Source organism: Geotrypetes seraphini, chromosome 12 (assembly GCF_902459505.1).
Source record: "Geotrypetes seraphini chromosome 12, aGeoSer1.1, whole genome shotgun sequence".
Taxonomy (NCBI): domain Eukaryota; kingdom Metazoa; phylum Chordata; class Amphibia; order Gymnophiona; family Dermophiidae; genus Geotrypetes; species Geotrypetes seraphini.
Window position 1 is genome coordinate 61137106 of NC_047095.1, and position 15152 is coordinate 61152257.

Here is a 15152-nt window from a genome sequence, read left to right on the forward strand (position 1 = left end):
TGACTTAGACCCTAATGCTGCTTGACGAATTCCCCCCTTAATAAATTTAGCTAAGGCTAGGGGGGCTTATCACAACAGTAGACTTGAAGGTGTGATTAATTTTGCTCATTTCAGGTGTTCAGTACTGGGAATTGAATATCTGTTTGTCCTCCTCAAATATTATTTTAAATAAGGAAAAAGCAGGTTGAAAATTACATTTGGCATTTCACTTTTGAGCCTTTATGTGTTTTTACAGCAAAAGGTGGACATTCTGAGTTTTGTACACAAGGGTTTATGTAAATTCCAGAGTTGATCAAATGAATATTTCTTTGAATAGGAAGAGGTTTTATCTGCACCTATATTTCATTTCTAGGGACTGATATTTTTATCAGTTTTACTGGATGTAGCACTGTGTGTCAATAATGGATGCTTTTTATATTATACAGAAAAATAAGAGGCAGACAATTCAGCCACTGTTTTTCTTGGTTTGTTGACACACAGTGAAAAGCACAGTGTGGTCATTATAAGGAAACTTTATTTCACTTTAAAACTCCTGTGAAAATTCTCCTAGGAAGCTTATTTGCTGAAATCAGAATGATTTGGAGAGCATTGGTTTGGTTGCTGCATATGATGATATGTATGTCTGTGAAGTCTTCCATAGTTCAAATGAACAAGCAAAGAGGGAATAAAATATTGCTTCCTCATTATGGAAGAAAATCTCACCTTAAATTTTTTTTTAAAATGTCATAGAAACATAGAAAGATGACGGCAGAAAACGGCCATAGCCAATCAAGTCTGCCCACTCCATTAACCCTCCCCAAACTACCCCCTAAGGGGTCACTCACAGGTGGCATCACCTCTACACTGCCCTCGTAAAGATCCGACGTGGGCATCCCATTTTTTCTTGAAACCTTGTATGCTGCTGGCCATGATCACTTGCTCTGGGACTTTGTTCCAATGGTCTACCACTCTTTCTGTGAAGAAGTACTTCCTGGTATCTCCATGAAATTTCCCGCCCCTGATTCTTAGCGGATGTGCTCTTGTGGCCGATGGACCCTTGAAAGAGAAAATGTTGTCTTCCACCTCTATACGGCCAGTGATGTACTTAAATGTCTCAATCATGTCTCCCCTCTCCCTACGCTCTTCGAGAGAGTATAGCCGCAATCTGTGCAGCCTGTCCTCTTCCACTTTGTCCATTTGAGAAGGCCTGTCGGAACTTATGGCCTGAAATTACTTGTCCTGTTTCCTGACTGCTGCTGCTCACCCATGCATATGACATCACACCTGTAATGGTGTTTGTCTTGTGGCCCATATAGGCCATCCCCTACTCCAGCTTCCTGATTTAGTGACAGAAGGCACAGCACTTCTGCTTTGAGGTAGCCGAGCCGGGACTTCTGCCATCTGTGCCACTCAGTGGGGCCAAAGCACAGTGTTCAGGCCTTTCTTAGCATGGCTAAGATCATCTTCGGCCAGTGATAGACTGTCATCGAGGGTTCTTCTTGGCCATTGTATCCTGCTGTTGCTTTGGGTCTTTGAGGTTTTGATTTACTTTAATGCTATTCTTTTTTTTATTCTATTTTTATTTTTTATTATTTGAATTGTTATATCTTTCCTATTTACTAATTGTCTTCTCAGGTACTTTAGCAAGATTGTGAGCCTTCGGGACAGTTATCGAACTTCCAAGTACCTAATTTTTATTTTACTATAACCCGTTCTGAGCTTCTGGGGAGAACGGGCTATAAAAGTGAACAAATAAATAAAGAGGCGGACAACACAGGTATTCTTCAGAAAAATAAGAGTAGGCTGCAAAATCATGTCCAAGAAGCAATGCTATGCATTCAAAGTTTATGTTCAGTGAACTGTTGGGTAATCATTTTTGCCAGTGGCATTTGGTGATGAATTGTACAATTGCTGCCAGAATCTGAAGTCACTTAAGTTTCAGTGACCCATAAAACAGCCAATACACTTTAGTGAGAAAAAGGTAATGGATTGAGTTACCTTTCGACTGTTATAACTTCTGAGTAAATACTTTTATTAGTTGAGTGCATGCAATTCAAAGTTATATATACAGTAACAAAATAATACAAAGATTGAAACAGAAACATGATGGCAGATAAAGACCAAATGGCCCATCCAGTCTGCTGTTCCCCAGTAACCATTATCTCTTTCCCCTCTCTCTAAGAGATCCTATGTGCCTATCCCACGCTTTCTTGTATTCAGACATAGTCTTTGTCTCCAACACCTATTTCGGGAGACTGTCCCATGCATCTAACCTCTTCACTTCATCCGATGCCCTCTCATTCTAGAGCTTCCTTTCAAATGAAAGAGACTTGACTCCTGCGTATTTAAGCCATGTAGGTGTTTAAATGTCTCTATCATATCTCCCCTTTCCTTTCTCTTAATCATCACTCTCAAGTTTGTCCCGTCCATGTCCTTAATGTACACTTCCCTTCTCTCCAACAAAACTTTACTTTTATAAGCATAACCTTTTATCCCTATTTTAACATTTTGTTGTAAACCGGCTAGATACCCGTTGATGGTCGGTATATTAAAAATTAATAAACTTGAGAGTCAGTCTGTGAACCTGCGGTCTTGGATGTCCAAGCTTGTGTTTAGCTTTCAAAATAAAATCAGCATTTCACTTTATAGGTGTTATTCAATAATTTTCCCATAAGTAAAGTATAAGAAAAAGACTTTTGAATGCACAGGGCCTTGTTCAGAAATAACTCTTGTAAGTGGAAGCTTGCCAGGGCATTGCAAGAGAACCTTTTTTTGGCATATAGGCTTATTAGTGCAGGCCAACTCTTAAGTAGAAAAGGATAAGAGGAGATGAGTGGGGGGTTTTTTTTTTTAGCTAAGGGGAAGTGTTATAATTTGGCTGGTATAAACTGAGCTCTTTAGATCTGTTCTGTTATAAAAGATCCATTTCCTTGTCTCTTTAATATTGTAGTTGAAATCATTCAAGTAAGTTATAGGTCTGCAAACAAAAGCCCAGATTGAATGCATTTTTGCAAACTTTGGGCTGTGGTATGCTTGAGCTGTTTGTGGAGAAATTAAAACCTTTCTACATTATTAACGAGGACACAAAGTTTTTAATTGAAATACAAATTATGAAATAAGGTCAACAGCCCGGATGGGTTTCTTGCCAGCTCTATTTTGAGAAAAGTCATCTTGCTTTCTGAGGTTCCGGATGGATTTTCTTTTGGCTTGTTGACTCTAAAACCCAAGAACGTGAACATAAATTGAAAATCGATCCTAGCATGTACAGTTTTTGTTTCTGCTTCAATAATTATATGCTTCATCTTGACACCAAGTTTTACATTCAGTGGGGGCCGAGTAACAGTTCCGCTGTCCCACCGTGTGAAGCAAATTTTTCCCATTTAATTAAATGGAAAAGCCACAGGAACTTTACCACTGTCAGCTCCTGGTACAGACTAAGCAAAGACTAACAGTGGGATATGATCAGACCATAAAAGCAGCATTAATATCTCTGAATCAAAAGTATATCATTAGACTCGGAAAACCAGAAGAGATCTTTTGCAATACACACAAAAAGGAAGGTTAGATATTTTGTGGTTTTCCGTTTCAGTGGAGCTTAGAATCATCCTACTATCCAGCAAAGAGAAAGTTATAAATCAGACTGAAACTTGTTTCACTTCTCATAATGGATCGGCTTTAAATTTATAGCTATTGTTGGAGAAGGATTTGAGTCTATAAATGTGATTCAACTATGACTTAAGACTCATCTGCTTGCATATGAACTTTTCAGGATATATTATTTGCAAAATAGTTCACTTTAAACCAGTGGTTCCCAACCCTGTCCTGGAGGACCACTAGGCCAGGGGTAGGCAATTCCGGTCCTCGAGAGCCGGATCCAGGTCAGGTTTTCAGGATATCACAATAAATATGCATGAGATAGATTTGCCTCTCAAGGAAGCAGTGCATGCAAATCCATCTCATACATATTCATTGTGGATATTCTGAAACCCTGACCTGGCTCTGGCTCTCGAGGACCAGAATTGCCTACCCCTACACTAGGTCAATTGGGTTTTCAGGCTAGCCCTAATGAATATGCATGAAAGAGATTTGCATATAATGGAAGTGACAGGCATGCAAATCTGCTCCATGCATATTCATTAAGGCTAGCCTGAAAACCCGATTAGGACAGGATTGGGAACCACTGCTTTAAAGCTCTGTTATACAGCATAGTCTGCTTGTACAAAGAAAAATGGGGAAGCTATAATCAACTGGGGCCTAAGGAATGACATTGAGAAGGCTTGATGAGCTGTATAGCCATTATATTCTGTTTTCATACTACGGAAGTTACTGTCAAAAGCCTCGTCATTCATGCCGTTGAAGATGCAGATCAAACTGGTTTGGCTTGCAGTTGTCCCCATAGTATTTGGCTATAGGAGGGACATTTACTAAACCATGATTCTTGGTCGCAAGCATAAAAATGAAGTCAAGCTCACAGCTACTAGCTCTTCAATGAAATGATTAATGAGTCAAAAAGTTGTCAAATGTTGCTATTCACTAATCACCCCTCTTAGTTTGGCAATTTCAGGCTTCCCTCTTAATGGGAAGGTGTAAAGTAAGGTAGGCCATGCTTTTCAAGTCAATAAGTTGTAAATTATATTACATGATGCACCGTTCTGTCATATTTTCATTTAATCAGAAACAGAATCTTCTAGATAAATACCAGTATTTAAATATAGACTGAGTATGCTTTGTGTCATCTTTTAATATTTATTGATAAAGCACGGTTACTTACTGTAACAGGTGTTATCCAGGGACAGCAGGCAGATGTTCTCACAACCCAACCACCTCCACGGGTTGGCTTCTTAGCTGGCTTATCTTAACTGAGGGACAGCGTGCCCTACATCGGGTGAGAAGGCACTCGCGCATGCGCGGTTCGGGCTATTGCGAAGTTTCTAAAGTCCTTAAAGTGGCCCGTACCGGGGCTCCGTCAGTGACTTCACCCATTTACGAGAATATCTGCCTGCTGTCCCTGGATAACACCCGTTATGGTAAGTAACTGCTATCAGAGGGAAGTTTGGAAGGGATATGACCCAGCAGGTCTTGAGCATGTGCAAAAGTACAAGGTCCTATGCCAGCCACATTCAGAGTCCCATAAACAGGCTGGTGCTGCTTCATAAATTGTACTGCCCTGGGCAGACCCCTAGCCCACCTGGTGGTCAACTAGCACTGGAGTGAGATAGAAACAGGTTAAGAGAGCAGTTGACAAGGGCGAGAAAAACTTTTTCTTTTTCTTTTTCAGGATGAACGCGAAGCCAGAGAAAAGGTGAAGAGGGAGCAGGATGAAGCCTATCGCGTTTCACTTGAAGCAGACAGAGCAAAGGTGCACATGATCAATGAGGGCTAGTAGCATATATTTCACTCTCAGGGTAGTGTCTTCAAATAGGCTTGTTTTGAACACACCATGACAGGCAGAAGAGCCAACTTTTCCAAATTATTGGGGGTGCTGAACCCAACGGAATGTACCTCTCCCTGGACAGCACCCACAAAGCCGACGCAATGACGACAGGAATTGAACTCCCTCTAAAGCCTGGGTAAGCAGGGTATGATTTCGGTCTCACACTGCGCTGTTCGGAGGCTTATAATGGGAGGGCCCTACTTGGCGCTTATAGTCGAATCAGGATAGACGTGACGTAACTGTCGGTGTGTCCATTCAGACACCAGTGCTGACTTATTCTAGCATTCTATAACAAAATCTTGATGTCCAGATGCTATTATACAGTCCTCCCTTTTTACTAATATAGTAAAACCTTGGTTTGCGAGCATAATTCATTCCGAAAACATGTTTGTAATCCAAAACTCTCGTACAGCAAAGCTAATTTCCCCATAAGAAATAATGGAAACTTCACAACCCCAAAACTTTAATACAAAATGCTGTATGTACTGGTATTGCAAGACTTTGCTCATTTAGAACCGTCACTACACTCCCGCAGCATCAGAGAGAGAAGAACATAGAAACATAGAAATAGACGGCAGATAAGGGCCCACGGCCATCTAGTCTGCCCACCTTAATGTCCCTCCCCTACCTTTGCCCTGAACCATCGGCTCAGTTGTGATGATGTGACGCATGTATACTGTATGTACTTGTATTGCAAGACTTCTCTCATTTAGAACAGTCGCTATACTCCTGCAGCGTCAGAGAGAGAGAGAGAAGAGCCATCGGCTCAGTTGTGATATGTGTATACCCTATGTACTTGTATTGCAAGACCTTGCTTGTATATCAAATTAAAATTTAACAAAATGTTTTGCTTGTCTTGCAAAACACTTGCATACCAAGTTACTTGCAATCCAAGGTCTTACCGTATTGTATATTGCCTAAGATCCAGGATAGGTGATCAATCAAATTTTAACTAAAACTTGAAACTAGAAGGGAATGAATGGATGTATTGCAAATTTTATTTTTAGTGTCTATATTAATGTGGAGTTTATTCTGAGACAATTTTCAAAACCATGTTCATGCATAATGCAGAACATGTATGCAGAAAAGGGATTTCTGAAAATTGCTTACCTATCCTCTATAATAAAATCCTAAGCGCACATGCGCACTTAGGATGGCATGTTTCCTGGCAGTGTGCTGTGTCCCTCCGTGTCGAATTCCATTTTCGATCACGGAGGCAGGGAACACGCCGGCGACTCCCCCCTCCCGCCCTCACTCACCACCAGAGAAACCTCCATAGGCGGCGGAACGGGGGTGGGGCACAGGCGCCCCTGCCGGCATCTACTTCTCCCCTCGCCTGCTCACCCGCCTGCCGCGTTTAACTTCAAAGAAAAGCGCTGCGCCGTGCTGCCGCCGGCCTCGCCGTCTTCTCTCCTCTGTGGCCCGCCCTCTGACAACTTCCTGTTTCCGCTAGGGCTGGCCACAGTGGAAGATGCCGAGGCCAGCAACAGCGTGGCGCAGCGCCTTTCTTTGAAGTTAAACCTGGGTGGGTGGAACAGTTTTGAACTGGTTTTGCTCCTTCCTGATGAAAAGATGGGAGTTGTAGTTCTTTCCTATTTCTCCTACTGTAAACCGCGTCGAGCTTTACGAACGTGGAGATGATGCGGTATACAAACCTAAGGATTAGATTAGATTAGAAGGGGGCTGAAAATAGGGGACATGTGAGGGAAAGAGGCTTTACTAGCACCCGTTAATGTAACGGGCTTAAACCCTAGTCTACAAATAAATGTATATGCATAGTTCCATTTAGATGTCTTGAAGCTATATGATAACTTAAGGGCCTATTCTGGAATGGCTCTGTTATAGAATACTAGTGCAATATAGTGTCAGCCTACTTACAGTATGTTTCAGTGCCCACAGTTATACCAGCTGTAGAACTACCTACCACACCAGACCTACCATATTCCTGCTTTCACTAAGGAATTGATAAGCCGCAACCCACAATGAAAAAGTGAATATAAAATAATTTCTCAAAACAGCGGTTTAGGATTTTATGACCCACATTATGGGCTCCTTTTACGAAGGTGCACAAACAGTTTTAGCGCATGTGTGCTACACACTAACGCCTCCATAGAGCTGGCGTTAGTATTTTCCGTGTAGCGCGGGGTTAACGCGCGCTAAAAACGCTACCACACCTTCGTAAAAGCAGCCCTACATTTATTGTGATTTGACCCATATTCTATATTTTTGTCCTATCTCTATCTTTAGCCTATATCTGTCTATCGCTCTCTCTGTCAGTATAATCTATGTAGATCAGTGATTCTCAAAACTTTTTTAGCTCTGGCACACTAAACGGAGCAAATGATTTTCAAGGCACATTATAATTGAAATTATAAAATTGTAAAGTCAACAAACAATTAAATTTGAGAGTTATTTAAAGTTCTTCAAACTATGTATGGGTACTTGTAACAACAGTGAAACTAAAGTAGAATAGAATCACTAATCAATGCAATGGATGTGCTTGTTTTTGAGTGCAAATTAACTCAAAATGCAACTCGATAAGTTGACAAGCAAACATGCATCCCATCATCCACCATCTGCAGTCGTTCTCTTTTTTTTCAATTTCATTTCTGTTAGAGCTGAAAATCCAAGTTCACAAAGATAAGAAGATCCAAATGGTAACAAAGGCATGATTGCTTTGTTGCTCAAGTTAGGATAACTACTGCATTAAAAACTAAAATGACTGGCCGTTAGTTTTCAAGGACCGATCACGTCAAAGAATGATGCTTGTCTGAGCTGTTGTATCCTTTCGAACACAGATGCTCATAACATTGATGAGACTCTTGCGTACGCGACATACATGTCATCTATTTTAGTGTATACTTAAGAAGGAAAATTCTGGAATCTCTCGTGGCACACCCGGAATTTCTTTGGGGCACATCACTGTGCAGTGACACAAAGTTTGAGAGACACTGATGTAGATATGTCTAGTATTAACATACGAACATAAGCAATGCCTCTTCTGGGTCCATCGTGCCCAGCAGTCCGCTCACACGGCTGCCCAACAGGTCCAGGACCTGTGCAGTAATCCTCTGTCTATACCCCTCTATCCCCGTTTCCAGCAGGAAATTGTCCAATCCTTTCTTGAACCTCAGTACCATACTCTGCCATATTACGCTCTCTGGAAGCGCGTTCCAGGTGTCCACCACACGTTGGGTAAAGAAGAACTTCCTAGCATTGGTTTTGAATCTGTCCCCTTTCAACTTTTCTGAATGCCCTCTTGTTCTTTTATTATTTGAAAGTTTGAAGAATCTGTCCCTCTCTACTCTCTCTATGCCCTTCATGATCTTGTAAGTCTCTATCATATCCCCTCTAAGTCTCCTCTTCTCCAGGTAAAAGAGACCCAGTTTCTCCAATCTCTCAGCGTATGAAAGGTTTTCCATCCACTTTATCAGACGCGTCGCTCTCCTCTGAACCCTCTCGAGTAACGCCATGTCCTTCTTAAGGTACGGCGACCAATATTGGATGCAGTACTCCAGATGCGGACGCACCATCGCCCGATACAATGGCAGGATAACTTCTTTCATTCTGGTTGTAATACCCTTCTTGATTATGCCTAGCATTCTGTTTGCCTTCTTAGCGGGCGCTGCGCACTGTGCTGTCGGCTTCATTGTCATGTCCACCATTACCCCCAAGTCCCTTTCTTGGGTACTCTCATTCAATAACATCCCTCCCATCGTATAGTTGTACCTCGGGTTTCTGTTTCCCATATGTAATACTTTACATTTCTCAACGTTGAACTTCATCTGCCATCTCGTTGCCCATTCTCCTAGTTTGTTCAAGTCCCTCTGCAATTCTTTGCAGTCCTCTTTAGTCTGAGCTCCACTAAATAGTTTGGTGTCGTCCGCAAATTTTATTATCTCACACTTCGTCCCTGTTTCTAGATCATTTATGAATATATTAAATAGCAGCGGCCCGAGCACCGAGCCCTGCGGGACCTCACTCGTGACTCTCCTCCAGTCCGAGTAGGTTTCATCATCGTTCACTATTCATCTTCACTATTCTTCTTTATTCTTGAGCCTTCAAGCTTTACCATGAGCAGTACTAGATTCAGTACAAACCATTTGAATTGATTTTTCATAAAGGACCAAGTATAAATATAATGCATAATAGTAATTTGATATTCTGCTTTCTTTTTAATAGCGAGAAGCACAAGAAAGAGAAATGGCCGAGCAGTTCCGAATGGATCAAATTAGAAAAGAACAGGAAGAAGAACGGGAAGTATGACACTTTGACGTTTTAATGCATTCTGTTTTATAGTCTTGTCAAATATGAGTGCTATTCTTGTTAGAATACAATTTTCTGTGGAGAGCCACCAATTTTTGGGAGCACAATTTTTTTCCCTGAATTTTCCTAATGAATATGCATGAGAGGGATTTATATTCATGCTGCCTCAATTGTAGTCAAATTGGCTCCATGCATGCTCATTAGGATATTTTGAAAACTTGAGGTTCCCCAACCCTACTGTTGTATTCTGCAAATACTTTGATAGAAACTTGTTTGATTAGAATCCTTTTTTCTGATGTCAGATTTGGTGTCAGGTCAAAGGCGCGCCCAGACAATTGAGCGCAGCGCGCGCCGCTCTAAATTACTGTTTTTAGTGCTCCGACGGGGGGGGGGCGTGGGGGGGATCCCCCCACTTTACTTAATAGACATTGCGCCGCGTTGTGGGGACGTTGTGGGGGGTTGTAACCCCCCACATTTTACTGAAAACTTCACTTTTTCCCTGTTTTTAGGGAAAAAGTTCAGTTTACAGTAAAATGTGGAGGGTTACAAACCCCCAAACCACCCATAACGCCAGCGCGATGTCTATTAAGTAAACTGGGGGGGTTTCCCAACAAAACCCCCCGTCGGAGCACCTAAAAACTGTAATTTAGAGCGGCGCGGCGGCGCGCGCTGCGCTCAATTGTCGGCGAACACTTTTGTCTTTTGCGCCGTTGTCTATGAACCGTCAGATTTATTGAATCATAAACACTGTTCATGATAATATGTAACTTGCTTTGTGCCACTACTATAAAAGGTTTGAGCAAGATCCTTAGGTGTCAGAACTGGGGGGAGGGGAGCACAGGGGCCATGACCTCCCTAAAAATTGGCGATGGTTTGATTCCCCAATCTTCCCTCCTCTTGCTTCCTCCCTCCCTCCCCCCAATGGGACCCTGCGGCATGACCTCATCAGCTCCGGACTTCCCCACACCTGCCCCCCCTGGGTTGCTATTATTTTAAATGTTCCGGCAGCCATGGTGCAGCGTTAACCAGGTGAGAGTTCTGCCATCGGCCTGCCCCAGAAATCTTCATTCAACAGTGACATCCTGTTCAAGTTTCAAGTTTATTAAGTTTTTATATACCACCTATCAAGATTATCTAAGCGGTTTTTACAATCAGGTACTCAAGCATTTTCCCTATCTGTCCCAGTGGGCTCACAATCTATCTAACGTACCTGGGACTAGTGAGCTGAAGGAGAGGCATCAAATATCTTCCCAAGCAAGGTCACAACACTGCTGACCAGTGTGTGCCAGTGATATCCATCCCACCAGCCCATCTTTAAACTGTTTATTGGATGTATCCTCAAGGAGATGAGCATTTCCAAATGCATTCTCTTCACCTATTGAGGAATGACTTGTCTTCAAGCATTTGGCTCTTCCTCCCATCCGCTTCACTCTTTCTGTCATGTACTTGGTTAGAGAGGTAGAAAGTATCAGGAAAAAAAGTCCGAATGATGATGAGGGCTGCTACTAGGGCCTTGCATTGAAGAACTCTGCTAGAGATAATCAACACCGGTTGCTCAAGGGTTGTTGCATGTTCTTCACTTTCTCATTCTGCAGCCTCTTGGCTTGCTGGAGCAAAGCCCTCTTCTCTCCAATCTGATCTATTTCTAAAGGTACCCTTTCCTTTACACACTCATTTCACTGATTTGGGTGTGGGGGCTGATCATGCTCAAGATACTCTGTTGAACCTTAACCCTTTCAGGACCAAGGGACATATTTGTCCCATAACTTTAAAATCCTATAAATTTTGATTGGGATAGTCTACAGTTCTAAATTTGATATGTACGGATTCCATAGGATACTGCCTTTATGTAAACAAACTGGTTCCGACATTCATTCATTAGCGTCGTTGCCAGATTGACGAGAAGATTCACTTGCCACACTGTCCATAAGCCAGAAGTGTGATTTAAAAAAAAAAAAAATAATGATATTTCACAAAAAAAAATCAATTTTTTGGCATCTGCAAGCCCTTTTTACCATAAAAATGTCGTCAAAACCACAAAAATTGGCCTACGATCCTTATGGTCCTGAAAGGGTTAAAGAGAAAGGTTCACAGCCAGTTTATACTACAACTCCTCAAAAAGTAGATTTTCAGCTAGACACTGACTTCCTTAAAGGTGCCAAAAACTGTAGATTTAGACCCAGTCTTTGAACCAAATTAACATGACTGTTTTTTGCCTCTTGAATTTAAGATCTTGACCAGGTTCATCAGTCTTTTTGAATATAAAATTGAAAAAAAACGAAGCAATTAGGAGTAGAAGCATCAAAACCTGTCTCCAAAATCTTGTTGACTTTTGTAAAGTATTTTTTTGATTAGTTCATCTAACTGCTGAAGCTTAACTATTATTTGCTTTCACAGTTTTGACAACCTTTGCCAGTGTGTGTGTTGTTTTGAACTTTCTAATTTTCATTCCCACCCAGCCCCTTTATCAAACCCCAGCTCATTTCTTTACTTATAGTCTTAGTTATATAGCTCTTCTCCAGAACGTAACCCCGTCCTGCTCCTGGCACTCTCACACCAACCTCTCTTCTCTCATACTTATATAATTCCACTGGAGTTCCGTTCCTTCCCTAACCATGTAAACCGTGTCGAGCTCCATCTGCGGAGATGATGCGGTATATAAACCCAAGATTTAGATTAGATTAGATTAGATTAGATTAGTTATTCTAATTAGAACAACAGGAGAATTCTTTATTACATATTCTTGCTATACCTTCTAAGAATCAAACACTAAAGGCTCCTTTTACTAAGGCATGCTAGCCGATGTAGCGCGTGTTAGATGCTACCATGTCTATTATATTCTACGGACGCGTTAACATTTAGTGCACGCCAAATCAGCTAGCACTCCTTAGTAAAAGACCCCCTAAATAAAGCATACAATATAATCCTAAGGCTCTCTATACTAATCTAATATATTCCTAGTACACTTCTCCCTCCGGATTCGCGGGGGATAGGGGCAGAGCCGGACCGCGAATGGTGAAATACCGCGAATATCTTCTGGTCCGGCTCTGACCCACCCCCGCCTCCCTCCTGCCTTCCCCCCGGCATCCCGGCCTTCCCTGGTGGTCTAGCGGGCTTTCGGGGCAGGGCACAATCTCTCGAAACTACGACGGGAACTCCCCACAGCCATTTCCTATTGGCGATCTACACGGGGCAGGAGCGTAGGAAGATCGCTCCTGCCCCAAAAGCCCGCTAGACCACCAGATAAGGCCGGGACACCGTGGGGAAGGCTAAACTGTGGGTTTTTTTTTCTTTTTTTCCCCCTCCCCAAAAAATCGCGAATATGTAAAATCGCGATTGCCGAAACCGCAAATGGGGAGGGGGAAGTGTAACATAATAAGGTTTAGTTAATCAGCTCAATAATAAGATGCAGACAGTAGTCCGGCAGCAAGAGGGGTGCTATCCAGTCTTTTGCACCGAGTGCCACATGTATGATTTTCTCCTAGTTGGCGAGAAGATATGTGTGTGCTTGCTGCAAAGAGCTCCTAGCTGTTGGAAAACGAGTACTTTCCCTTGAGGTTAGAGTAGTGGATTTGGATGGAGCTGAGGGAGACCTACAGGGATGTTGTAGAGAAGTCCCACTTCCAGTCTGGCAGCCCCTGCACTGAGGATGTGTCCCCAGGGACTTCTGCTCAGAAGGAAAGGGTTAGGACAGCTGGTGTAGTTGGTGATTCAATCAGGCATGTAGATAGCTGGGTGGCTGGTAGGCATGAGAATCACCTGGTCACTTCCTTGCCTGATAAGAAGGTGGCAAACCTCACGTGTCACTTAGATAGGATTTTAGATAGTGCTAGGGAGGAGCCAGCTGTCTTGGTGCATGTAGGTGCCGGTGCCAAACGGGGGTAAGAAATGTGATCGGGGGGGTGGGTGGATGCCTGGGGGATGCCGGTTCGCGGCAGGGAGGGGGTGCGACGCGAGCGGAGGGTGCCGAATCGTGGGGGGGAGGGTGCCGAATCGCGGGGGGGGGGGGGGCGCTTGTAAATCGAGGCACGCTCGGTTTCCGAGGCGCCGATTTTGCAAATGTTTTGCTCGTCTTGCAAACTGGTGCACTCGTAAACCGAGGTTTGACTGTAATTAGATGTCATTTCATATAGTAATACACCTTTATGACAAATTCTTGCATTATTGTTAAAAGTGTAACTATAACAATATTAAACAAGATTTGGGATGACATCCCTATGAGGAGAGGCTAAAGCGACTAGAGCTTCACAGCTTGGAGAAAGATTCAGGGGTGATATGATAGAGGTCTATAAAATACTGAGTGGAGTGGAAAGGGTAGATGGGCTTCGCTTGTTCACTCTTTCCAAAAATACTAGGACTAGGGGGCATGCAATGAAGTTAATAAGTAGTAGATTTAAAACAAACTAGAGAAAATATTTCTTCACATGTGAAATTAAAATCTGGAATTCATTGCTGGAAAATGTGATGAAATCAGTTAGCTTTGTGGGGTTTAAAAAAGGTTTGGATAGTTTCCTACAGGAGAAGTCCATAGGCCTTTTTGAGACGGCTTGGGGAAATCCACTGCTAATTCCTAGGATAAGCAGCATAGAATCTGTTTTACTGCTTGGGACCTGGGTTGGCCACAGTTGGAAGCAGGATACTGGGCTTGATGGACCTTCAGTCTGGCCTACTGTAGCAATTCATATGTTCTTATTGAGCCAAGTATAGGACAATCAAGTCATTGTGACATCACTGATGAGGTTGGCTCTTAGGCATTGGTGGAATGAGGCATTATGACATCACAATCTCAGCTCTGAAATGTTGTTACTCTTTGGGTTTCTGCCAGGTACTTAGCCACTGTTAGAAAAGGGATACTAGGCTTGATGGACCTTCGATCTGTCCCAATACGGCAATTCTTATGTTGTTATAGCAGCTAGATCAGGGGTGGGCAACTCCGGTCCTCGAGGACCGGAATCCAGTCGGGTTTTCAGGATTTCCCCAATGAATATGCATTGAAAGCAGTGCATGCAAATAGATCTCATGCATATTCATGGTGATTAAAAGCTGAAACTAAATCTAAAGATATAGGGCTCCCTTTACAAAGCCGTGTTAGGCTTTTTTATCGCTGGCCATGGCGATATTGGCTCTGACGCTCATAGAAGGCTTGCAGGTCTAAAGTTACGATACTGTAAATCTGTTGGAAATGCATTACAGAGAGGTTGTAACTTTTTTGGATCCAAATGTTTTGTTTTCCAAATTACTAGGCAACATTTGATATAATTCTGTTATAGAACCAACAAGTTTAAAGGCAATAAATTTATGGTCTGACCAAGAGAGGCTAATTCATGAAAAATTTGCCAATGTGAGGACTTCTACAAATCTAGACATTAAAAAATCTGAAGTATGACCTGCCTGATGTGTTACAAAATCAATCCATTGTTTAAGTTCCAAATCTCAGAGAAATTGTTTAAAATAAATGGTCTGAGAACGATTC

At 42.4% G+C, this 15152-nt stretch overlaps 1 protein-coding gene across 1 annotated transcript in view; it reads left to right on the forward strand.

Moving 5' to 3' along the window:
* Positions 1–15152, forward strand: part of FAF1 (Fas associated factor 1) — a 559433-nt gene that overhangs the window by 478395 nt on the left and 65886 nt on the right. The window contains exons 16-17 of the mRNA XM_033916532.1: positions 5258–5338; positions 9596–9673. Coding sequence (XP_033772423.1) covers positions 5258–5338; positions 9596–9673 — 159 coding nt within the window. The remainder of the gene's footprint in view (positions 1–5257; positions 5339–9595; positions 9674–15152) is intronic.